At 40.6% G+C, this 24581-nt stretch overlaps 1 protein-coding gene across 11 annotated transcripts in view; it reads left to right on the top strand.

Moving 5' to 3' along the window:
* The window catches only part of cep192 (centrosomal protein 192), a 228056-nt gene that overhangs the window by 116516 nt on the left and 86959 nt on the right, over positions 1-24581 (top strand). For all 11 annotated transcript variants that reach the window (XM_072258457.1, XM_072258408.1, XM_072258373.1 and 8 more), the window contains 6 exons: positions 5893-6123; positions 7707-7832; positions 9574-9711; positions 12331-12394; positions 22510-22649; positions 24057-24149. In XM_072258457.1, the coding sequence (XP_072114558.1) occupies positions 5893-6123; positions 7707-7832; positions 9574-9711; positions 12331-12394; positions 22510-22649; positions 24057-24149 (792 nt within the window). The remainder of the gene's footprint in view (positions 1-5892; positions 6124-7706; positions 7833-9573; positions 9712-12330; positions 12395-22509; positions 22650-24056; positions 24150-24581) is intronic.

A 24581-nucleotide genomic window follows, 5' to 3' on the forward strand; every position in this document is an offset into this window, starting at 1 on the left:
CAATATAGAATCTCAACCGAACGACCTGTCCTATTCTTCTCCATAATTATCTTAAAACCAATGGAATTTTGATCACTAAATGCAAAGTTTCTCGACACATACCATAAGATATAGGAGCAGAATTAGGCCATCTGGCCCATCGAGTTTACACCGCCAATCATGACTGATCCTGTTTTCTCCTCCTCAACCCCAGTTTCCGGCCTTCTCTCCGTAACCTGTGATGCCATGTCCAGTCAAGAACCTATCAGTCTCTACTTTAAATACACCCAACGACATGGCCTCTAGCAGCACGTGGCAACAAATTCACCACTTTTTGGCTAAAGAAATTTCTTTGCATCTCTGTTTTGAAAGGGCGCCCCTGTATCCTGAGGCTGTGCCCTCTTGTCCTAGACTCTCCCACCATGGGAAACATCCTTTCCACATCTACTCTGTCTAGGCCTTTCAACATTCCAAAGGTTTCAATGAGATCCCCCCCTCCCCCCTCATCTTTCTGAATTCCAGCGAGTACAGACCCAGAGCCATCAAATGTTCCTCATATGATAACCCTTTCATTCCTGGAATCATCCCTCTCCAATTCCAGCATCTCTTTTCTAAGATGAGGGACTCAAAATTGTTCACAATACTCAAGGTGAGGCCTCACCAGTGCCTTCTAAAGCCTCAGCAACATAGCCTTGCTCTTGTATTCTAGACCTCTCGAAATGAATGCTAACATGGCATTTGCCTTCCTCACCACCGACTCGACCTGCATGTTAATATTTAGGCTGTTCTTCACAAGTCCCTTTGCATTCCAGATTTTTGGATTTTCTCTCCGTTTAGAAAATAGTCCGCACATTTATTTCTACTATCAAAGTGCACGGCCATGCATTTTCCAACATTATATTTCATTTGCCACTTTCTTGCCCATTCTCCTAATCCATTTAAGTCTTTCTGCATCCTACCTGATCCCCCAACACTACCTGTCCCTCCACCAATCTTTGTATCACCTGCAAACTTAGCAACAAAGCCATCTATTCCATCAACTCAATCATTTATATACAGCATAAAAAAAGTGGTCCTAACAGCGACCCCTGTGGAACACCATCAGTCACTGGCAGCCACCAAAAATGGGTCCTTTTATTCCCACTAGCTGCCTCATACCAATCAGACAATGCTCCAACCATGTTAGTAACTTTCCTCTAATACCATGGTATCTTAATTTGGTAAGCAGCCTCATGTGTGCACCATCCTCTTTATCTATCCTACTTGTAATCTTATCAAAGAATTCCAACAGGTTCATCAGGTAGGATTTTCCCTAAAGGAAATCATGCTGACTTGGTTCTATCTTGTCCTGTGTCACCAAGTGCTCCATCACCTCATCCTTAACAATTGACTCTAATATCTTCCCAACCACTGAGGTCAGGCTAACTTGTCTATAGTTTCCTTTCTGCTGCTTTCCTCCTTTGTTAAAGAGTGGAGTGACATTTGCAATTTTCCAATTTTCTGGCACTATGCCAGAGTACAATGATTTTTGAAAGGTCATTTCTAATGCCACCGCAATCTCTAATGCTACCTGTGTAGCTGAGTGTGTGCCTACAAAGACTTAATGTACTTTCCCAAACCAGAAGCCGTGGATGAGCCAGGAGGTACGTCATCAGTTGAAGGCTAGATCTGTGGCATTCAAGTCTGATGACCTAGGCCTGTACCAGAAAACCAGGTATGATTTGCGAAGGGCTATTTCAAGGGTGAAGAGACAATTTTGAACGAGGTTGGAGGCAACATCGGATGTACGACAGCTGTGGCAGGGTTTGCAAGATATTACTTCCTACAAAGCCAAACCCAATAGCATGAGTGGCAACGATGCTTCATTACCAGATGAACTCAACGCCTTCTATGCCCCCTTTGAAAGGGAGAATATAACTACATCTGTGAAGATCCCTGCTGTGCCTGATGACCCCGTATCTCTGTTTCAGAGCCCGATGTTAGGCTGTCTTTAAAGAGAGTAAACCATCATAAGGCGGAAGGTCCCAATGGAGTACCTTGTAAGGCTCTGAAAACCTGTGGTCAACCAACTGGTGGGAGTATTTAAGGACATTTTCAACCTCTGACTGCTATAGTTCATCGACTATAGCTCAGCATTTAATACCATCATTCCCCCAATCCTGAGTGCGAAGTTACAGAACCTGGGCCTCTGTACCTCCCCTGCAATTGGATCCTCATCTTCATAACCAGAAGACCACAATCTGTGCAGATTGTTGATAACATTTCTTCATCCTTGACAATCAACACTAGTTTACCTCAGGGATGTGTGCTTAGCCCACTGCTCTACTCTCCCTATACCCATGACTATGCGGCTAGGCATAGCTCAAGTGCCATCTATAAATTTGCTCATGATACAATCATTGTTGGTAGAATCGCAGGTGGTGACAAGAGGACGTACAGGTGCGAGGTACACCAACTAGTGGAGTGGTGTTGCAGCAACAACCTGGCACTCAATGTTAGTAAGATGAAAGAACTGATTGTGGAATTACAGGAGAGTTACTGATATGGATGGAGCACTGGCTGATTGGCAGAAAACAGAGAGTGGGATTAAAGGGATCCTATTCTGGCTGGCTGCTGGTTAGCAGTAGAGTTCTACAGGGGTCAGTGTTGGGACTGCTGCTTTTTACGATGTATGTCAATGATTTGGACTATGGGATTAATGGATTTGTGGCTAAATTTGCCAATGATACAAAGATAGGTGGAGGAGCAGGTAGTGTTGAGGAAACAGAGAGCCTGCAGAGAGACTTTGATAGTTTAGGGGAATGGGCAAAAAAGTGGCAAATGAAATACAATGTTGGAAAGTGTGTGGTCATGCACTTTGGTGGAAGAAATAAACAGGCAGACTATTATTTAGATGGGGAGAGAATTCAAAATGCAGAGATGCAAAGGGACTTGGGAGCCCTTGTGCAGGATATCCTCAATGTTAACCTGCAGGTTGAGTCGATGGTGAAGGCGGCGAATGCAATATTGGCATAGAGGTATAGAATATAAGAGCAGGGATGTGATGTTGAGATTCTATAAGGCACTCATGAGACCACACTTTTGGAGTGTTGTGTGCAGTTTTGTGCTCCTTATTTTAGAAAGGATATTCTGACATTGGAGAGGGTTCAGAGAAGATTCACGAGAATGATTCCAGGAGTGAAAGGGTTACCATATGAGGAACGTCTGGTAGCTCTTGGGCTATATTCCCTGGAGTTCAGGAGAATGAGGGGAGATCTCAGAAACATTTCATATGTTAAAAGGCTTGAACAGATTAGATATAGCAAAGTTACTTCCCATGGTAGGGGAGTCCAGGACAAGAGGGCACGACTTCAGGATTGAAGGACGTCCACTTGGAACAGAGATGCAGAGAAATTACTTTAGTCGGAGGGTGGTAAATCTGTGGAATTTGTTGCCACGAGCAGCTGTGGAGGCCAAGTCATTGGGTGCATTTAAGGCAGAGAAAGATAGGTCCTTGATTAGCCAGGGCATCAAAGGGAATGGGGAGAAGGCAGGGGAGTGAGGATGACTGGAAGTATTGGATCAGCCTATAATTGAATGGCAAAGCAGACTCGATGGGCTGAATGGCCCGCTTCTGCTCCTGTATCTTATGGTCTTATGGATAGTTGAAGTTTGGAGCTGAATGTCCAAGGTTACACATTATATCAGAGGGATATGAAGGTCAGCAGAGGGGGCGGTGTGGCTCTACTGGCAAAAAATGTCATCAAATCAGTAGAAAAATGTGACAGGATCAGAAGATGTTGAATCCTTGTGGGTTGACTTAAGAAACTACAAGGGTAAAAGGATGTTAATGATAGTTATCTACAGGCCTCCAAACAGTATCTGTGATGTGGACCACAAATTACAACAGGAAATAGAAAAGGTGTGTCAAAACAGCAATGTTATGGTAGTCATGGGAGATTTTAACATGCAGGTCTATAGGAAAATCAGGTTGGTAATGGATCTCGAGAGTGAGTTTGTTGAATGCCTAAGAGATGGCTTTTTAGAGCTGTTTGCAGTTGAGCCTACGAGGGGATCAGCATACTGGATTGGACGTTATGTAATGAACTGGAGGCAATTAGGGAGCTTAAGGTAATAGAACCCTCAGGAACCAGTGAGTTTAACTTGAAATTTGATAGGGAGAAAGTAAAGTATGATGTAGCAGCACTTCAGTGGAGTAAAGGAAATTACTGTGTTATGAGAGAAGAGTTGGCCAAAGTAAATTGAAAGGAGCTGCTGGCAAGGATGTCAGAGCAGCAATGGGGTGCATTTCTGGGAAAAAGGAGGAATGTGCAGGACATGTCTATTCCAAAAATGAGGAAATATTCAAATGCTAAAATTGTACAACCATGGCTGACAAGGGAAGTCAAAGCTATTGTAAAAGCAAAAGAAAGGGCACACAATATAGCAAAAATTAGTGGGATGATAGAGGATTGGGAAGTTTTTAAAAACCTACAGAGAGGAATTTAAAAAAAACATCAGAAGGGAAAAGATGAAATATGAAAGCAAGCTAGCAAATAATATCAAAGTGGATAGTAAAAGTTTTTTTTCAAGTATGTTAAAAAATGAAGAAGAAATGAGAGTGGATATAGGACAGATTTTAAAAAATGAGGCTGGAGAAATAATAATGGGGGACAAGGAGATGGCTGATGAACTAAATGAGTATTTTGCATCAGCCTTCACTGTAGAAGACACTAGCAGTATGCCTAATGCTGTAGTGTGTGGAGAAAGAGAAGTGGGTGCAGTTACTTTCACAAGAGAGAAGGTACTCGAGCAATTGAAAGACCTAAAGGTACACAAGTCATTACTGGACCAGATGAACTGCACCCTAGGGTTCTGAAATCAGAATCAGGTTTATTATTACTGGCATGTGTCATGAAATTTGTTAACTTAGCACCAGCAGTTCAATACAATACATAATATAGAAGAAAATAATAATAAATCAATTACAGTATACGTATATTGAATAGGTTCAAAATCGTGTAAAAAAAAAAAAAAAACAGGATATATATTTAAAAAGTGAGGTAGTGTCCAAGGGTAAAATGTCCATTTAGAAATCAGATGGCAGAGGGGAAGAAGCTGTTCCTGAATTGCTGAGTGTGTGCCTTCAGGCTTCTGTACCTCCTTCCTGATGGTAACAGTGAGAAAAGGGTGCTGGAAGTCCTTAATAATGGATGCTGCCTTTCTGAGTCACCGCTCCTTGAAGATGTCCTGGGTACTTTGTAGGCTAGTACCCAACACTCCCCAACAGCTCTAACAAACCTTCTGCCACCTGCCCAGCCTAGTTTCCTAATAAGAGTTTGGAACCTCTGCATTATTTCCAATGTCCTAAGACTTTCTCCAAGTCATCTCTTCGGAAGAAGAGTCCATAGCATTTGATTCTTTCCCCCTGAACAAACTATTCCCCACCCATTTTTGACTACTTCTGTCTCTTCAGGGCTGATTTCACATAATTAATTTCAGATGTCTACTTTAGTCCTATGACAAGTAATTATTCGCCTTCTGGATAAGGGGGAATAAACTCACTTAATAACAGTTTGGTTTCATGAAGCACTTCCCCTTTAGTTAACAACTTGCAAAAATATTTTCGGACATTCTAGGAAAAACTTCAATCTCACCCTGCTACCAATGAAATTTGTACTATCCAGAACTACATGGTGCCAATCAGCAAATAAAGTAATAATGCACCCTACACCAAGTTAACAATTTCATTAAACATGCTGTTTCTGAGGTTGCTTTCAGAGATTATTAAAATTTTAAGTCGAAGTAAGCAGCCTGACTTTAACAAGTTGAACTCAGAGTCAGTACTTTTAATATGTTTGGATGTCTGATGCAGTAGCTTATCAGCTATCAATTAACTGTTCAGTTCACTTTTATCTATTTTATACTTTCCAGATGGATGCATTTGCTCACCAGTGCTGGATATTCAAGAACAAAACTATAATTGGCCCTCATGTTACTGAAGATTTAAAACTGATGTTCCTTCCACGCCAGGCTGGTGTTTTTCAGTGTGTGCTATCTATCTTATCATATCCAGTCTCAGCAGATGCCCATACAATTGCCAGAGCAGAAGCACTTGCAGTCAGAGTGGTGGTTACAGCTGTGGCAGAAAATCCATTGGTTGAGGTGAAGTGCATTAAATTAATTCAGTCCAATGTTTCACACAGCACTAGCAATATCCTTCAATTCTGTGATCTTCTGAACTTTTCCACCTTTAACGTTTTGCACAAGGAATTGTTTCGATTGCCTGAGATGTTTTTCTGTAGGTCTTGTGTACTGGCTTATCACTTCACATGATTATTAGTATTATTCATTCCCTTCAAGATTGCTCAGAGGAAATGGTTCTGCTGTGTAACAGCTGATCTTGTCCAAAATCAAATTTAACCTCTTGGCATGCTGAGATGTTACAATATATGGAGTGAAATTTGCTCGTCTGTTTGTTATTGAAGTTTTATATTTTCTGTACTGAAAGAGACTATGGTATGTTGAATTGAATTGTTTAGATGATGATTGCAAAGTTCAATGTCCTCAGTTGTCTTTGTTCAAACATTTTGACCAAAATCTTGTATTTTTAGGACTCTGTAGTTGATGTACTGGTAGGTGTATTAAAAGTAACCCACAAACATCTACTGAAAGCTTTGGACCCAAAATATCAAGATCCAATCGGTGAAAGACTTCACTGTCACTTAACTGTCATTGCCTAAGAACTAAATGAAGCAGCACATCAACTCTTAAGTAACCACTTGTCATGCAAGTCACTATGTGGCCTAACATAGAATTTGTTCATCCACCTCAGAATCAATAGAACTGGGATAAAAGCATATCCCACTTGACTCAAAGAAACTGCTTAAAAGAAATATTGTAATTGGGTACTTGTCAGCATGAATGTGTTCTCAAAATATTAATTTGCTGAGATCTTTTCACTAAGGATTGGGAGGAGGTTGGGGATGAGGAAATAAATTGAAAAGCAGATAAATATTGAACCTTGATTTGACCAGCTTGATTCCCCCAGTAAAATTATTGCTCCTATATTTTAGAAAATATATGAAGACACAGGAGAAATTGTGTGAGGCTTTATAAATGTAAAGCCTGAATTCTAAGGTTATACCAATAGAGAAGGAATGTCCTTTAACCTGAAAAGAGGAAGTCATGTGAGACTTGGGTATATAAAACATTTAAGATACTGGAAGATTTTGAAAGAGTAAACACAAATGATTTCCTTTCAATGATAAGCATAATGAGAGGCTGTCAGTAAGGTACAAAGGATGCAGCTGGAATTTTGTAGAAACTTACTGAGAGTATGTGGTTTATGTGAATGGAACTGCTTGTATAAACTGCAAGTACTGTTGGTGCCATATGATCTGTCTAAGTTGTGTATTCTGTATGGAATATTTGAAAGTATAATTGAAATGCTCTTTGGATGCAGGAGGAGTGATGGTGTTCAGTGATGGTTTGCAGCTCACATGAAATTGATCAGATTGCTTGTTTTTAAGGTTGAGGATAAACAAGCATCAAAAATAAGGAAAGACCCTGCATTGACCCTATCATTTCTTTGCTCATTAATAATTAATTGCTAAAAGTAAAACTATACTTAAAAAGTCATAATACTAACAGACTAAATAATTGAATTCATAATCTTTCAAAGAGTTCTCTGCAGTTCCAAAGTGCACATAAAATGCAGATCAATTCAATAATGTATTTAATTCCAGATTGTAGCAGAGAAAAGAGGATGCTTGGATTTTGGTGACTTACTACCTGGTGGTGGTAAAACACTCTCTCTCAAACTTGTCAATGGGACTCACGCCACCATTCCCCTTCGGCTTGTCATCAGTGCTGTAAGTTTTTTTTCTTTCTGCAGGATAACAGCTTTTGGCATTAATCTGGTCATTTGGATTCAAACTTATTTAAATATATATATTTTTATATTCATTGAACAATTTCAAAACGTTGCTAACATTACCAATATTCCTGCCGGACCTTAAATGTTTAAAATGTTGCAGTTGTGTTATGAAACAACTGAATGTCTTACACATATGACAGAGGAAAGTGAACCAAGTGCTGTTGGTTCTCAAACACATTAACACCAGACTAAATAAGAGCAGTGGCTTTCTTTTCCTAAAAGAAATTAGTGAATCAGATTGACTTTTATAATCCATTAGTTGTGCAGTTACCATTAATGAACCTATTTTTTATTATTCAATATTATTTAACTGAACTTTTAAAGTCTCCAACTATCACAGTGGGATTTGAATCTGCATCTGTGGATTGTTAGAATGTGCCTCTGGATTACTGCCTGATCAGTTCAGCCATTTCAGCAAAACCAATGAATATAATTTTATAAAATGGACTTTAAGCATTATGCCAAATACACTCAAGAACTTCTATAGATGTACCTTGGAGAGCATTCTGTTGGGCTGCACCACTGTCTGGTATGGTGGGGGCTACTGCACAGGACTGAAAGAAGCTGCGGAGGATTGTAAATTTAGTTGGCTCCATCTTGGGTACTAGCCTACAAAGTACCCAGGACATCTTCAAGGAGCGGTGTCTCAGAAAGGCAGCGTCCATTATTAAAGACCACCAGCACCCTGGGCATTCCCTTTTCTCATCGTTACCATCAGGTAGGAGGTACAGAAGCCTGAAGGCACACACTCAGCTATTCAGGAACAGCTTCTTCCCCTCTGTCATCCGATTCTTAAATGGACATTGAACCCTTAGATACTACTTCACTTTTTTAATATATATTATTTCTGTTTTTTTGCACGATTTTCAGTCTACTCAATATACAGAAACTGTAATTGATTTACTTATTATTTTCTTCTATATTATGTATGCATTGAACTGCTGCTGCTAAGTTAACAAATTTCATGTCGCATGCAGGTGATAATAAATCTGATTCTATTGAACTATTCAGGTCTGAGTAGATATTCCTCAGCTTGATCTGGCTGAGCTACAGTATGTGCTATGCAGTACCTGCTTTTTGACTACAAAGGAAAAGATGACTTGTAGGAAGCTCTTTTGAGAAACTTTAATGCTATAAATATAAATTTGTTGTCTTTAATTTCATTAGCTACGTAACTAATGTTCCATTGAATTGACGTTGACCAATTTATTCTGTTCTGGTTTAAGATTGAGTAAAAGAAGTACTTTCATGAGCAAGGAATGCTTTCAAAGAGGGAAATTAATTTCTTTAGTGTTGAATACATAGAGCATAATTTAACAAATCTCTTGAACTGTGAAACTCAACTCAAAGTAACTTCATCTTTCTCTGGGGATAGGAATCCATTTTATCTAAATATGGAATCATCTTCGATTTTAATCTTAAAGGCATTTGTTTTTCAAAGGGCAATTGAAAAAGTCTGAGTATTTTTAAGGCAAAGGTAAATAGGTACTTGATATACAAGAGAGTGAATGAATACCACCGATCAGGGGAATACACAGCTAAGGTTCATCAGATCTTGACAAAACCGAAAGGGCTGAGTGGCTTTTTCCAGCTTCTAATTTCTATATATGTGATCTTTGAGGCTCTCTGGAAAGTTAATTATTTGTAATAATTCTAATTATTTCCATGCTGTGTAGAATCCTGCTGCATGGCGATGTTTCACATTTTCCAAACCTGACACAGTGACAGAAACATCATTACAGACTGAAAGACTCTCTTCATTGGTGGGTCCATCTGTCATGAATCACGTGCTGCGAGCAAGCTGTGATGGAGAGGTGATGAGAAATTTCAAACTTTAGCTTAAAGTATTCTGTACTATTAATTTTCAAGATGTCATTGTACATCATACACTGAAAGCAAGCAATTAAAAAAGCAAATGGGATGCCTTTCCTGACAAGAGATTTTGTGTATAGAAAGAAGCATGTTATTCTGCATTGAGATGGGATTCTCGTGAACTTGTAGATGGAATGTTGTGTGCAGTTTTAGTCTCCTTGCCCAAGAATCTGCTTACTGTGGAAGGAGTGCACTGAGGCTTCACCAGACTGATTCAGGGGATGATGGTTGTAATGGATCAACTGATTGCATGTAGTTTGCATGCTGTCCTTGCAAGGGCATGAGTATATCCTTCCAATATCCAAGTAAGTTGGACAGTTACTTGGCCACTGTAAATTGCCCCTAGTGTGTTGATAAGGCAGAGAATGTGAGGGGAGTTGAGGGAGAAAGAAACGGGATTAGTGTAACTCTGCTGGGATGGCCAGTACAAATTCAGTAGACTGAACAGGCTGTATGGGTTCTGTGACTTTAATCTGAGCTAGTTAGAAGACATAGAATTTGGTCTAATGTTATGGCTTGGATTGGTTAACAGACGAAACAACAAATAAGCAAGCCCTTACTGGGCTCTGAATATATTCATTATGTAAAGATAAGCCATGTTTTTAAATGATGAAACAGGCACTAAGAAGCCATGACCATTTCTAGCTTCTATTTTTTATGTTCTTAATTCACAACCCAATGAATGTCTGAGCATAATTGTAGCATTGTTTACGGATGGTATGTGTAAGTCAATTATTTCTACCTAATAGAGGGTCCATTATTATTACGCAAACACGAGGAAATCTGCAGTTGCTGGAAATTCAAGCAACACACACAAAATGCTGGTGGAACGCAGCGGGCCAGGCAGCATCTATAGGAAGAAGTACAGTTGACATTTCAGGCAGAGACCCTTCGTCAGGACTAACTGAAAGAAGAGATAGGGATTTGAGAGGGGGAGGGGGGTATCCGAAATGATAGGAGAAGACAGGAGGGGGAAGGATGAAGCTAAGAGCTGCAAAGTTGATTGGCAAAAGGGATACAGAGCTGGAGAAGGGAGAGGATCATGGGACGGGAGGCCTGGGGAGAAAGAAAGGAGGAGGAGAGCACCAGAGGAAGATGGAGAGCAGGCAAGGAGTTACTGTGAAAGGGACAGAGAGGAAAAAAAAGGGGGGAAATAATAAATAAATAGATAAATATGGGATGGGGTAAGAAGAGGAGGAGGGGCACTAACGGAAGTTAGAGAAGTCAATGTTCATGCCATCAAGTTGGAGGCTACCCAGACGGAATATAAGGTGTTGTTCCTCCAACCTGAGTGTGGCTTCATCTTTACAGTAGAGGAGGCCATATATCGACATATCAGAATGGGAATGGGACGTGGAATTAAAATGTGTGCTCACTGGGAGATCCTGCTTTCTCTGGCGGACAGAGCGTAGGTGTTCAGCGAAATGGTCTCCCAGTCTGCGTCGGGTCTCGCCAATATATAAAGGCTACATCGGGAGCACCGGATGCAGTATATCACCCCAGCCGACTCACAGGTGAAGTGTCGCCTCACCTGGAAGGACTGTCTGGGGCCCTGAATGGTGGTGAGAGAGGAAGTGTAAGGGCAGGTGTAGCACTTGTTCCACTTACAAGGATAAGTGCCGGGAGGGAGATCGGTGGGAAGGGATGGGGGGGAACGAATGGACAAGGGAGTCGCCTAGGGAGCAATCCCTGCGGAAAGCAGAAGCGGAGGGGGAGGGAAAGATGTGCTTGGTGGTGGGATCCCGTTGGAGGTGGCAGAAGTCACAGAGAATTATACTTTGGACCCGGAGGCTGGTGGGGTGGTAGATGAGGACAAGGGGAACCCTATTATTTTCTTCCTTCTCCAGCTCTGTGTCCCTTTTGCCAATCAACTTTCCAGCTCTTAGCCCAATCCCTCCCCCTCCTGTCTTCTCCTATCATTTTGGATCTTCCCCTTCCCCTCCCACTTTAAAATCCCTTACTACATCTTTCAGTTAGTCCTGATGAAGGGTCTTGGCCCAAAACGTTGACTGTACTTTTTCCCATAGATGCTGCCTGGCCTGCTGTGTTCCACCAGCATTTTGTGTGTTCCATTATTATTAGCTGACTTTGACATTTCACAGTAATTAAATGTTGTATGGGAGTTTTCACTCATTGAGAAGGGTCATAGTTTTTCTAATTACAAAAGAAAATGTTCTTCTGAGTTGTCGCCAATAATTATTGTGCATTAACTTTACAGGTTTTAGTTTTGATATGATCTAAGTGTAGAATTAACTATAGCAGTTGCTTCTCCAGTTTAGTCAGTTAGAGAGGCAATTTTTAACCCTATCTATCATAGAATGCCCTATTTTACCCAGTTTTAATCGATCATATAAAGAACTTGCATTTTCCTCTAATACCTTCCTTTAAAAAAAAATGTTTTTTAGGGGGAGAAACCACTCGTACTGCTGTCTTTTTGGCAGCTGAAACTCTCAGACAAGTACATACCCTGCGATATCAGTTATTCTCTGGAATGTTTAGATGTGGGTTGTGCTGAGATGTTGCAAGTTTTTATTTTTTAATAGACCCCCTTTTTTTAATAGGATCCTGAAAATCTTGTTGTGTGGGTTCATTTTCAAGCACCGCAAAAATACGTCTATAATACAGGTATGTATACCTTAATGTTTGAAGTTAATGTTTAAGTATTGCCCCAGCTACAACTGAGATCTCCTTCCAGAAAAAAAGGCATGGTTTGTTTGTACTGTACAGAGTGGGTTGTTCCTCATGCAGTGATGCATATTGGAAAATTGTCTGATGTGCATTTAAAATGTGTTGGTTCATACAGCTATTTTGTTTGTAGATGTAGGTAAAGATCAGAGTTTTAGATGATAAGTATCTGCAGGCTTTTTGACCAGCATTATACCAGCATATATTTGTGCAGTAGTGATTATTGAATAACGATATTGACTGGGTATTCTCCTTCTTGCCGTCACAATTCAAAGTTGGTTGTAGTGACTTTCATTACTTGAACTGAGATTAGATAATGCAGGTGATATGAAAGAAAAATGTATGACTTTTTCTTTTGAAAAGGCTTCACTTCACGCAGCATGCTCTCAGGTACAGTGCCTTAAAAAAGTATTCAGCCTCCAAGCCTTTGCTCACATAAATTAGTATTATAACCAGGGATTTTGATTAATTTAACTGAGAATTTTTATTTGTGAATCACATGCTCCTTTTTTTCATAGTAGAGCCCCAAAAACGTGGAAAATTGTAAAGTATGAAAAACTAAAAATTCAGAAGTGCGAAGTATTCATCCCTCTTTGCTCAGTGCTTAGTTGAAGTACCACAGTCAGCTATTACAGCCAGTGGTCTTTTTGGATAAGTCTCTTATTAACTTTGCCCATTCCTTCTTGCAAGATTGCTGAAGCTGTGCCAGGTTAGTTGGGGTGCAGCATTGAACAGCAGTCTTGCTCGAGATGTGTGATCAGGTTAACATCAGGACTCTGACTGGGCCACTCAAGAACGTAATTTTTCTTCATTTGAAGCCACTCCATGGTTGCTCTGGCAGTGTGCTTTGGTCTTGGTTATGCTGAAAGACAAACTTCCTCCCCAGTGTAAGCTTTCTGCCAGAGGCTAGCCAGCTTTTATCCAGGATCTCTCTATTTAGAAGCATTCATTTTCCCATCAATCCTGACCAGATTTCCAGCCCCTGCTGCTGAAAAGCATTCCCAAAGCCACATGTATCGCTTAGTGTTGAGTCCAAAAAATGCGTTTCGGCTCATTTGATGACAAGGCCTCCTCCTACATCTTTACAGTATCTTCTAAGTGAATTTTTACAAAGTCTTTGTGGGCAAGGATATGTTTTTTTTTAGCCAGGGCTACTTCTTTGTCCCTCTTCCCTCAATACCCTTTTTGTGCAAGACCTTAGAGATTATGGAGACATGAACTTCAACTCCAGTTACAGCCAATGACTTCTGCAGCTCACACAGAGTGATTGTTAATGTTTAAACAACAAAGACAAGATTTTCTTTTGTTTAAGCAACTTTATATTATTTATTCATGTTCAGTACATAAGGGATGCCACCTTCTTGCCCACAATTCCCCTTCCAACCCTCGCACACATGCCCATAACAGGAAGAGTGCACGTGCCAACTAAATACTTACATAGCCTAAATGAACAGAACTGAATAATCTCCCATCCTTTTATGTATGTTAAAAACATAAAAAAACAATTCAAATGTCCAATTGGATACGGGAATTAGTTCTAATTCTTGATGTTCATACAGTTCTTACGGTACCAAATGCCTTCACGAAGTGTCTTCAGCAGCATAACAGCTGGCATTCTCTTCTTTGTGAGACAGTCAGCTCATGAATTTTTTGTGTTTGGACGAATTCCTTGATGCTGCTTATCTCCAGACGAAGCCTCTTTGTAACTGACTTGTAGATTTGAGGACATCAACTAAAGAACAGTTGTCTATAACACAAGTTATTTGTAGTGTGTTCTTCTGTGGGTCGCTATGGACAAGCTCAGGATAGAGTGTAGTCAGATAAACAACATTGTTAATACTTTCAGTCATTGCAAGGGTTTCTCCTGCCAATGTACTACTACAACTCTTCGGATCCTTTTTGATTGCCAACAGAGAGGTGAAAATATTCCCTTTTCTCTCATTAGTACAATAAAATATTCTCCTTGAATCCCTCCATCAGGATGATTTCCAAGTGAGGCATCACTGAAGACACTGAGCCTCAGTGAGCATTCTTTTCCAAGCTGTTGAAACTTCAAAGTTACTTTTTCAGATTGAATTTTGCGCACTATCTTGTTTGCCTCATGTAAAGTTTGTACTGTGGCTTTTTTTGTGTTGGACACCAAATTGCAGGCATCAAACATGTCAGGTCTGCTCTGTCTTGCCACACATAGAATCTGACCTCTCTTTGACCTGAGTTGCCTACCTTCAGCTTCACTAAAGGGCGTATCTCGCCATATGGCACGTAAGGATTCCATGTGGATTGTCTGAAGATTCCTCTGTAGCTTTCATGATGCAGAACAGCAGGATGTCCATCTCTTACACAGCAGAAACTGCCATGTTCATCGTGTTCAGAGAGGCTGGTCAAGGACTACAACTGCAGCATGCTACCACCCAAACTGGTCCTCCTACAGATCGCCTACCAACACAGCCGATCGACAGGTGGCACAATAGTCACTGCTCTACATACCCTCCTTATACATCTGGAGAAGAAGGATGCTGATATGAGAATGCTGTTCTTGGACTACAGTTCCTCATTCAACACCGTAATTCCATCCAGGCTCGACAGGAAGCTCAGAGATCTCGGCCTTGACCCTGTCTTGTGCAGCTGGATCCTGGACTTCCTGTCAGACTGCCAGCAGGTGATAAGAGTAGGCTCCCTCACCTCCACCCCTCTGACTCTCAACACAGGAGCCCCTCAGGGCTGTGTACTAAGTCACCTCCTTTACTCCCTGTATACCCATGACTGCGTCACCACCCACAACTCTAATCTGCTAATTAAATTTGCTGACGAAGCTACATTGATTTACCTAATCTCAAACAATAACGAGAAGGAGGGAAGAAGTCATCTTTCCGACACAGTGGTGTCAAGAAGACAATCTCTCCCTCAATGTCGCAAAAACAAAGGAGCTGGTTGTGGTTTACAGGAGGAATGAATATCTGCTAACCCCTATTGACATCAATGGATTTGGGGCTGAGAGAGTAAACAGCTTTAAGTTCCTTGGCATCCCCATCACCGAGGACCTCGTGTAGTCTGTACACACCAGCTGTGTGGTAAAAAAGGCTCAACAGCGCCTCTTTCACCTCAGATGGTTGAGGAAGTTTGGTATGGGCCCCCAAATCCTAAGAACTTTCTTTCTACAGGGGCACAATTGAGAGCATCCTGACTGGCTGCATCACTGCCTGGTATGGGAACTGTACCTCCCTTAATTCCAGGATTCTGCAGCGAGTGGTGCGGACAGCCCAGCGCATCTGTAGTTGGAACTTCCCATGTTTCAGGACATTTACAAAGACAGATGTGAAAAAAGGGCCCAAAGGATCATTGGGGACCCAAGGCATCCCAACCACAATCTGTTCCAGCTGCTACCATCTGGGAAATGGTACTGCAGCTTAAAAGCCAGGGCCAGCAGGATCCGGGATAGCTTCTTCCACCAGGCCATCAGACTGATTAACTCACTTAACTATCGATTTGAATGTATTTCTATGTTTCATTGACTGTTCTATTTATTATGAATTGTTATAAATTACTATGATTGCACATTTAGACAGATGTAACGTAAAGATTTTTACTCCTCATGTATGTGAAGGATGCAAAAAATAAAGTTAATTCAATTCAATCTGAAAGACTGACTTTAGCTGAGGGATGACTGTTGTGGCAAAATTTTGTGAACCCGGAAGAATGAATGAACCCCAAAGCCTCCCTCCCCTTCCCCCTCACACACACAAGCAGCAGCAAAGCATCAACACTCCCTCTTCCTTTCCCTTCCCCTCACATTCCAGCAGGAAGCATCAGTGCCACCACCCACCAAGCAAGGAACAAACAGGGCCCCCAAAGAGAGACTGTGATCTGCAGTCCAACAAAAACCATTGCTCACCCAACAAGGGAGGTGTTGCACTTTCCACAGCGAGAGGGGAGATCAACAGTTCACTGTTTTGATTCTTAGTCTGCAGCAACGTTCATTTGAACTCACATGACTCGCGAACCAGCAGAGTCTCCAGAGTCAGAGACTCCCACAGCTGTTTCAATGTTCCGATCTTCCACAGCGCTGCAGTTGACAACACCTTGGAAGAATTGTGTCCGCAGGGGCTGCACCCAGAAGGCACACAGCTTCCAGACTGCTCCTGGAGATAATCGAAAACAGCCAGTCGACGAGCTTCGGGAGGGGAACCCACTGCTGTGAAGAACCGCAGTTAGAGTGCAGCTACAGATCATGGGTTCCAACAGGACCCTAGCCACCTTGAAAAGAGAAAAAGAGACATTAAAGAGAGGAATTTAAAGTGTTTTGCAGATGAGCTTGAAGAAGTCACCATATTGGCTGTTCCCCCTAATGCCAATGCTTTTGATATATCGTTGGGAGAAGAAGTCAGAGACACTCTAATGTACATATTGGTGAGTCTTTCTGGAGTTCTTTCATGTTCAGTTCCTCAAAGCCTCCAGCTACCAGGCACGCTTTTTGTGTAATTCTTGTTGGGATTTCTTTCTGGGTGCACACCCATCTTACAGACACTGTATTTCAGCCAATGTCTCTGACTTCCTCAAACATTCCATTATTGCTACTGATTTCATCCTGTTTCGCAGTTTCAAATGACACGTGCTTAGTTACTAGGACATCTTCATCTTTATGTTTCTCAAATGATCCAGCCTGACCAATTCTTGATTCAACATGAAGTCTGTCTGACATGACATGAAGTCTGTCTGAACATGGCTAGTTTTAAGTATTTCAAGTTGTACCAACTTTTGTGTCTCCCAGTAGCTTTACCTGCTTATCCTAAGACTTTAGCTTTATATGTAGACCATATCTTGGTTTACAAATCTTAGAGTTTGACCTGTTTTAAGACTGAAACTTTCATGTTGTCCTTGCACATGATGATTTCTGTTCAAGCAAGTGTGTTGAGTCCCCAGCTGCACTTTCTTTGGCACTATCTGTGCCATTGTTGAGCATCTTTGTTGGGTCTTCAGCTGCAATCCCTGTAGCAGGGCCTATGCTATGTGACACTACATCAGGTAAGGGCTTTTCATTTTTTGTGTCATTCTCCATGGAGTTCTGATCAACTTCAGTTTGTACTTTACATGGTCTGGAATGATACACTCTCGTATGTTCTTCCATGTCTCATGAAGACCGCAACTCTATCCTGACCAATGACAACTCCAGGACTTTTCCATTCTGTGCAATCTGCTTTTTTGTAATGTACTTTGTCCCGTCTCTTATTTCTCATCTGCAGGATGGAGCTGTGCCCTGAGTGCTCTTTGAACACTGCTTCACTGAAAGCCTTCCTTGATGCATGCTGAAATGTGTTCCCCAACCCATTAACTCCTTGTTCTGTCCTCCAGAGCAGGTGGCCTATCAACCAGTACAGAGAGAAGGTTTGGATTCTGGCCAAACACCAATTGATACAAGCTTTAGGCATGTACGTTGTATTCTTCACCATAAGGCCCCAGTCAAGTGCTGTATTTCAATCACAGCCATTGCTTTTCTTTACTTTCAGCATTATTTCAGTAAGCGTTTGATTCTGTCGTTCCAGAAGTCGATTACTCCAAGGACTGTGTGCCACTTTTGAATTTGTTTCAATGTTAAGGTTCTCTGCCATATCTCTGAATTAATCATTATTATATTCACCATCATTATCACTGATTACTTTCTGAGGTTGGCCATACGCACTTATCCAGGAATAGGTGGAGATTTTTAAACTATCTCTGAAGGTCTTTTTGTGTTTACAATGCTATCGGGACTGAAATGTGTGAACTCATTATTGATGTGGAGATACCACATTCTTTGCTCCAATTTATGTCGGTCTATGGCTACTGTTTCATTTTGTTCAGATGCTAGTGGCAGACCAACCACAGGTTTGGGCTGAGGCTTTCCAAACTTTAGGCATGTCTCACAGCTATCAATTATCTGCTTTAGAAAGGAAAAATAATCTGTATCTTTGTTTTCTGAATTCCTGAGCAGTTTGACGTCTATCAGTCAAAGCATGTCCAGACTGCTTGAGAAGCTTGAGCAACACTTTGCGTTTCTCATCCAGCGTTCATGTCCTCTGTGACAGTTAGTACTTCATTCTCACATTGATTCTCAGTAATGTCCAGAGCTGGTGAGCTCAAGAGACACTAACTGTTGAAACATTGTTGCTTGGTCTTACCCCAAATCCAGTACTGCCCTCGTTTTCTTTAGCGTAATGGAATATTCACTGGTACCACCTTCATTTCGATATAACATTTTGTCTGCCCTATTTTTTAGGGGAATTTTCACTCTTCTAGTGGAGTGTACAATCTTTCCAGCTCCAAATCTGAATGCTTTGTAACCATGGCGTATCTGTGTTCACCACTTTATGCGCTTCATTGTAGTTTAGTTCACTTACATAGCTTTCAAGCCATTTTTCTCCACACACTACATATGCATGCTGTATCAATAATAACAAATCCTAGAGATTCTATCATCAGATGTCTCTGCATTAGTAAGTGATTCCTTTGCAAACAATTGTTATATGACACTCTTCTACATCTTCAGATTTGTTATTTTCTTCATTTAGCTCAACTTGTTTGGTTCTGTGTGAACAGTTTTTGCCTAGTGGCAAGTACTTTAACGAACCGCACATTTTGATCTCCTGCTGTAGTTGTCGAGTGGATTTGTACCAGGTAATGGTACCCTCATCAGATAACTCTGGGACCTATGCTTGCTACACTGGTTGCTGCACAGGAGGCATGCCGTTTTCTGATTCAAACTAATTCCGACTGTTGCTGGAATCCGATTAATTAGAAACCATCCTCTGCTACCACTGTTAATGCTCAAATAACGAAGGCAAGATTTTCTTTCATTTAAGCAACTTTATCTGTTCATGTTCAGTACATCAGGGCTGCCACCTTCTTAGCCACAATTCCTCTTCCACCCTTCACACACATGTCCATAACAGGCAAAATGCACATGCCAACAAAATACTTACATAGCCCAGATGAACAGAGCTCAACAACTTCTGGTGTCACGGTGGCCTCTTACAGGTGCCGGAGACGAAGGTTAGAGGGACAGTGTGACTGTGGTTTCATTTTTTTTCCCACTTTTTCCACAATGGACTGCAGTGAGCTCCAAGGTATATTTAGTGCCTTTGAGATGGTCTTATACCCTTCCCCAGATTTTTGCTTCATTTCCCTGATTTGTCTTGAATGGTCTTGTCTTCATTTTGGTTTGGTCTGTTAAAAATCAGCCACACTGTTGGACCTTTGAGAGAGAGGGAGCTTCATTCTTATGAATTCATTGAAAACGGGATCCTCCAATTTTTTTTTTTAACATCCATTTTAGATGAGCTGGTAAGGTAATACAGTTTATTGCACAAGGAAAATTCGCGTAGTAATTACAGAGGGGATGAATCTTTTTTCAACCCCACAATCTTGATTTTTTAGTTAATTGTTGACAGGTTTTGGAATTTTTATTTTGATTTCACATACACAATATTTTGTAGATTAGCTCAAAAAATCCTACTTCAATATATTTTAAATTTAGAAAATGAGACAGTAAAATGTGAAAATAGTTTTGGGGGCTGAATACTTTTTCAAGGCACAGTAAATAAATTTAAATCTTGCAGCTGTCTCTGCCTCAACAGTTTCTTGCAAGCAATGAAGAATTGAAGAAGCTACTATATCTAACTATTTGACTTGCATCTTCCTACCTCTTTAACAGCTAATTGTAGTCACCATCTTTTTTGATAATCAGCTTATCTCTGAAGTTTAATATTGTGCTGGCAGGCTTGGATGTAGATGGCCTTTGGCCAGAATCAAGCCAAACATATTATTTGATTACTCATCTTCATTATAAAGAGTTAATATGTCGGTGACTGCCTAGTTTTAGACAGAAGTGAATAATTTTAATCGTTAACTACTGATGCCTCTTTTTTTTTTTTTTTGTCATTGGACAGTGGACCATATCACTGCAGGGCGAAAATATTCGTCATTTAAGGCAACCAAAATTACCAATGTAATTTCTGTTAATTCTTTGAAACACAATTGTGTTAATCAGATTCCTTGTCACACAACTGGTTGAGATAATTACTGGTCTGTGTTTTGCTGGCAAAAGACTGCCTTACAAGTACATCAACCCACACCACTCAAAGCCAGTGTTCAGCTGTCTGGGTGTGGTGAATCTGTCTTGCTGACATGAAGAATCTTGGTTTCCAGCACAACATGAAAGAAATAAAAACAGGAAATGTTGGAAACGTTCAGGAGGTCTGACGGAACAATTGGAAGATAAACCTTTAATGAACAAGACAAAGACCTTCTGTCAGAACTGAGAGGGAGAAACCAAGTTAATTATATTGCAGCAAGGATGGGGAAGGAATAGATGTAACAGAATTCTCTAAACTTATCCTTGTAAGCGGAACAAGTGCTACACATGCCCTTACACTTCCTCCCTTACCACCATTCAGGACCCCAAACAGTCCTTCCAGGTGAGGCGACACTTCACCTCTGAGTCGGCTGGGGTGATATACTGCGTCCGGTGCTCCCGATGTGGCCTTCTATATATTGGCGAGACCCGACGCAGACTGGGAGACCGCTTTGCTGAACACCTACGCTCTGTTCGCCAGAGAAAGCAGGATCTCCCAGTGGCCACACATTTTAATTCCACATCCCATTCCCATTCTGACATGTCTTCACGGCCTCCTCTACTGTAAAGATTATAATCTTCAGGTTGGAGGAACAACACCTTATATTCCGTCTGGGTAGCCTCCAACCTGATGGCATGAACATCGACTTCTCTAACTTCCGCTAATGCCCCACCTCCCCCTCGTACCCCCATCTGTTATTTATTTTTATACACACATTCTCTCTCTCTCTCTCTCTCTCTCTCTCTCCTTTTTCTCCCTCTGTCCCTCTGAATATACCTCTTGCCCATCCTCTGGATCCCCCCCCCCCTTGTCTTTCTTCCCGGACCTCCTGTCCCATGATCCTCTCGTATCCCCTTTTGCCTATCACCTGTCCAGCTCTTGGCTCCATCCCTCCCCCTCCTGTCTTCTCCTATCATTTTGGATCTCCCCCTCCCCCTCCCACTTTCAAATCTCTTACTAGCTCTTCCTTCAGTTAGTCCTGATGAAGGGTCTCGGCCCGTAACGTCGACTGTACCTCTTCCTAGAGATGCTGCCTGGCCTGCTGCGTTCACCAGCAACTTTGATGTGTGTTGCTAGAATTCTCTAATTGATAGGTTAATGAGCATGAATGAAGGTTTATAAAAGCTATGAAGGCAGTTGAAAATGGAAAATACATAAGTGTAAGAGCTGTAGGAATTGTAGCAGGTAAAGTTGCTGTGTATCATCCATCATGTCAGTTTTCCTTTTTCCGTAAGCACCAAAATGGACAGTTTTAATACAACCCATGGATCATCCTTCATTTATGCTTAGTATATCAGATTGTTAGGTTTACAAATAAGTATAGAAATTAAAGATATAATTGACCCCATATTGACAGTAATGAAATAGTTGAGCTGTTTTGTTTTACTTGGGTAGTGGATGGAAGTCATGCAGAGGCTATTTTAGAAATTTCTTAAAAGGATATCAGTTTTCCCATGAATAAAAATAGAGGCTCTTTTTGTTAAGAGTAGATTAAATGAAGGCCAAATAGAAAAGCGTAAACATTTTTCTAAGGGTAAATTTGAGGTAACTGTTCTTGTGGAAAGATAAATAGTTCAGATTGATATTTTCCATATGTGCTATTTACAACAGTCTGTTTCAATCTTTCTGCTTTGTAATATTTTACTTCTGAAATGTTTCTTTCTGGAGAATTTCTTTAAAAGGATAAAATAAAGTTAATATTAATATGGAGGATTGTTAGGAAAGAGATTGTCCTCTAATAACAGTGAATATAGATTGATTTTATTTTTTTATCAGATGATAAACAGGTATATTGGTGCAATAGAATGAAATCAATTCATTTCTAAAACTTAAGTAAAGACATGTGCAACATTGTTTTCTTCCATTATTTATTAAATTTTAACAGCTTTGAATCAACCCCTGAAACATTGAATTTTACAGCAGTAAATACCATAACTTTTGTTTCAGATCCCGTCGGTGCACCGGAGGAATACTTGGCAAGAATTGATGTTGAAGTTGATACTCCTGGCCCCAGCAATATTATTAACAGTATACCACTCTGTTCCAGAGTTGGAATTGTCAGAATACATGCTCCCAAACACCTGCAAGTATGCTGGCATTACTATTTGAAGGAAATATTTTGCTTTGGGTTTTATGACAATGTGGAGTGCAGAGCTTTGCCGAAGTAACACTCATAACCTTTTCCACTTCTACCAGCCCTGTTGACCTTTAAGGAAGGAGAGATCAAGTTCAATTAGCATTCATTGTTAAACAGACAAATCTGCAGATGTTTGCCACGTTGTTGTCTGGATTAAACTGCAAGTGCTTAGAGGTTGGACAAACTGGGGTTGTTTCCTCTGGACCAGTGGAAACAGTAGAGACCTGATAAATTTTATAAAATTGAGAGCTATAGGTAGGCAGCTGGTATAATTTTCCTTGGGGTCAACATTACTAATACTAGCAGGCACACATTTTTAAGTAAGAGAGGAGAAAATTTAAAAAGGGGTGTGTGTGTGTGGCTTTTGTTTTTAAAGCACCGTAGTTGGTGCCTGGAATTTGCTGCCAGGTGTGATGGTGGAGGCAGTCGTGATAGAGGCAAATGAATATGCAAAGAATTGTGGGGCATGTACCATGGGCAAGCTGAAGGAATTTATTTAGTTATGTGTCATTAATTAATTTGGACTGTATGGCTTGTTCTTGTGTTGTACTATACTGTTCTGTGTTCTAGTTGTGCAGCATTATTGCTTAATTACAGATGTGGTTTATGTGGGTTAGGGTACATAACTACATTTTGTAGTCCTGAATTTCCATGTGAACTGTAAATTGAAAGTGGTAGGACATGGAAGTCTGATTAACTATGTATATGTTGCAAAACTGATTAGATGAAGTGTGAGTGTAAACTTGCAAGGACCATAACATGGGTCTGTAAAGGTTTCTGCAAGCATGTAAAAATACTAGGGATTTGTGGTTCATGGAAAGAGTACTGGAGTACAGAAGCAAGGATGTCTTACTGCAATTTTACAGGGATTTGGGGAGACCACTCTTGGAGTATTGTCTGCAGCCTCTTTTCCTGGGGGGGGGGGAATGAGACATACTTTTCATGGAGGAAATATGGTTAAGTTCCAGAATGATATGCAAAATGGGGCACTGCTGCAAAAGGAGAGATTTGGATCATTATAATTTTGAACACTTCATTCAAGCTCTCCCTTAGCCTCCCTCCATTTCAAAGAAAGCAAACCTAGCTACCAGTGTCTCCTTCTAACTTAAATGCTCGATTCCAGGCAAGATCCTAGTGAACCTCCTCTGCACCCACTCAGGTGTAACCATGTCCTTCCTCTATGAAAAGTTATATGTTTGGCAAAGCTAATTTGAGGGCTTCTTTCTGACTAGTTCCTTGTTATCAAACCTTACTTTGTTTCTGGGTCTTCAAAACTAAACTGTTTTTTTCTTATGAAACCTGCATTGGAGTATATCAGTGCTACATAGACTGAAATTTTCAATGCTTTTGCATCTAGACGCTTGTCATTTCTGCTGAACCAGGCAAGACAGCTAAACAAATCCTCCCTCTAAAAAATGCTGGAAATATCAGTGCACAGCTAAAGATTCAGGTGAGATATCAATTTTTTTTTCAAACCAATTTCATGAGAGTAATAAAAGATAACCTTCCATTTCTTTAGATTTTTTCTTTGCATAACAATAGTCAAATATCTCACAATTACACCTTTAGTCATGTCAATGCCAATTCTGTCCCAAAATTTGCAAAATGTTAGCATCCAGCTATCTTTATTTCCATATGTGTTTCTTGTCCAGAATTGGCTGTCAAATTTATTGCTTTATGAAAGAGAGCACTATTATATGCACTTCTGAAACCCTTTACAATTTTTCTTTCAACTTGACTGCTGTTTTGTGTATTTTTTCCTTCCACTGGTAAAATAACTGCTATCTGTTTTCTGTGGAAGTAGTTCTAGTGGAAGTAATCACAGAATTCTGAAATACTGGAAGAGAATATTTAGTTTGCTGTGCTGATTCTTTTGTTTGAA

The sequence above is a fragment of the Mobula birostris genome, chromosome 1 (assembly GCF_030028105.1).
Source record: "Mobula birostris isolate sMobBir1 chromosome 1, sMobBir1.hap1, whole genome shotgun sequence".
NCBI lineage: Eukaryota > Metazoa > Chordata > Chondrichthyes > Myliobatiformes > Myliobatidae > Mobula > Mobula birostris.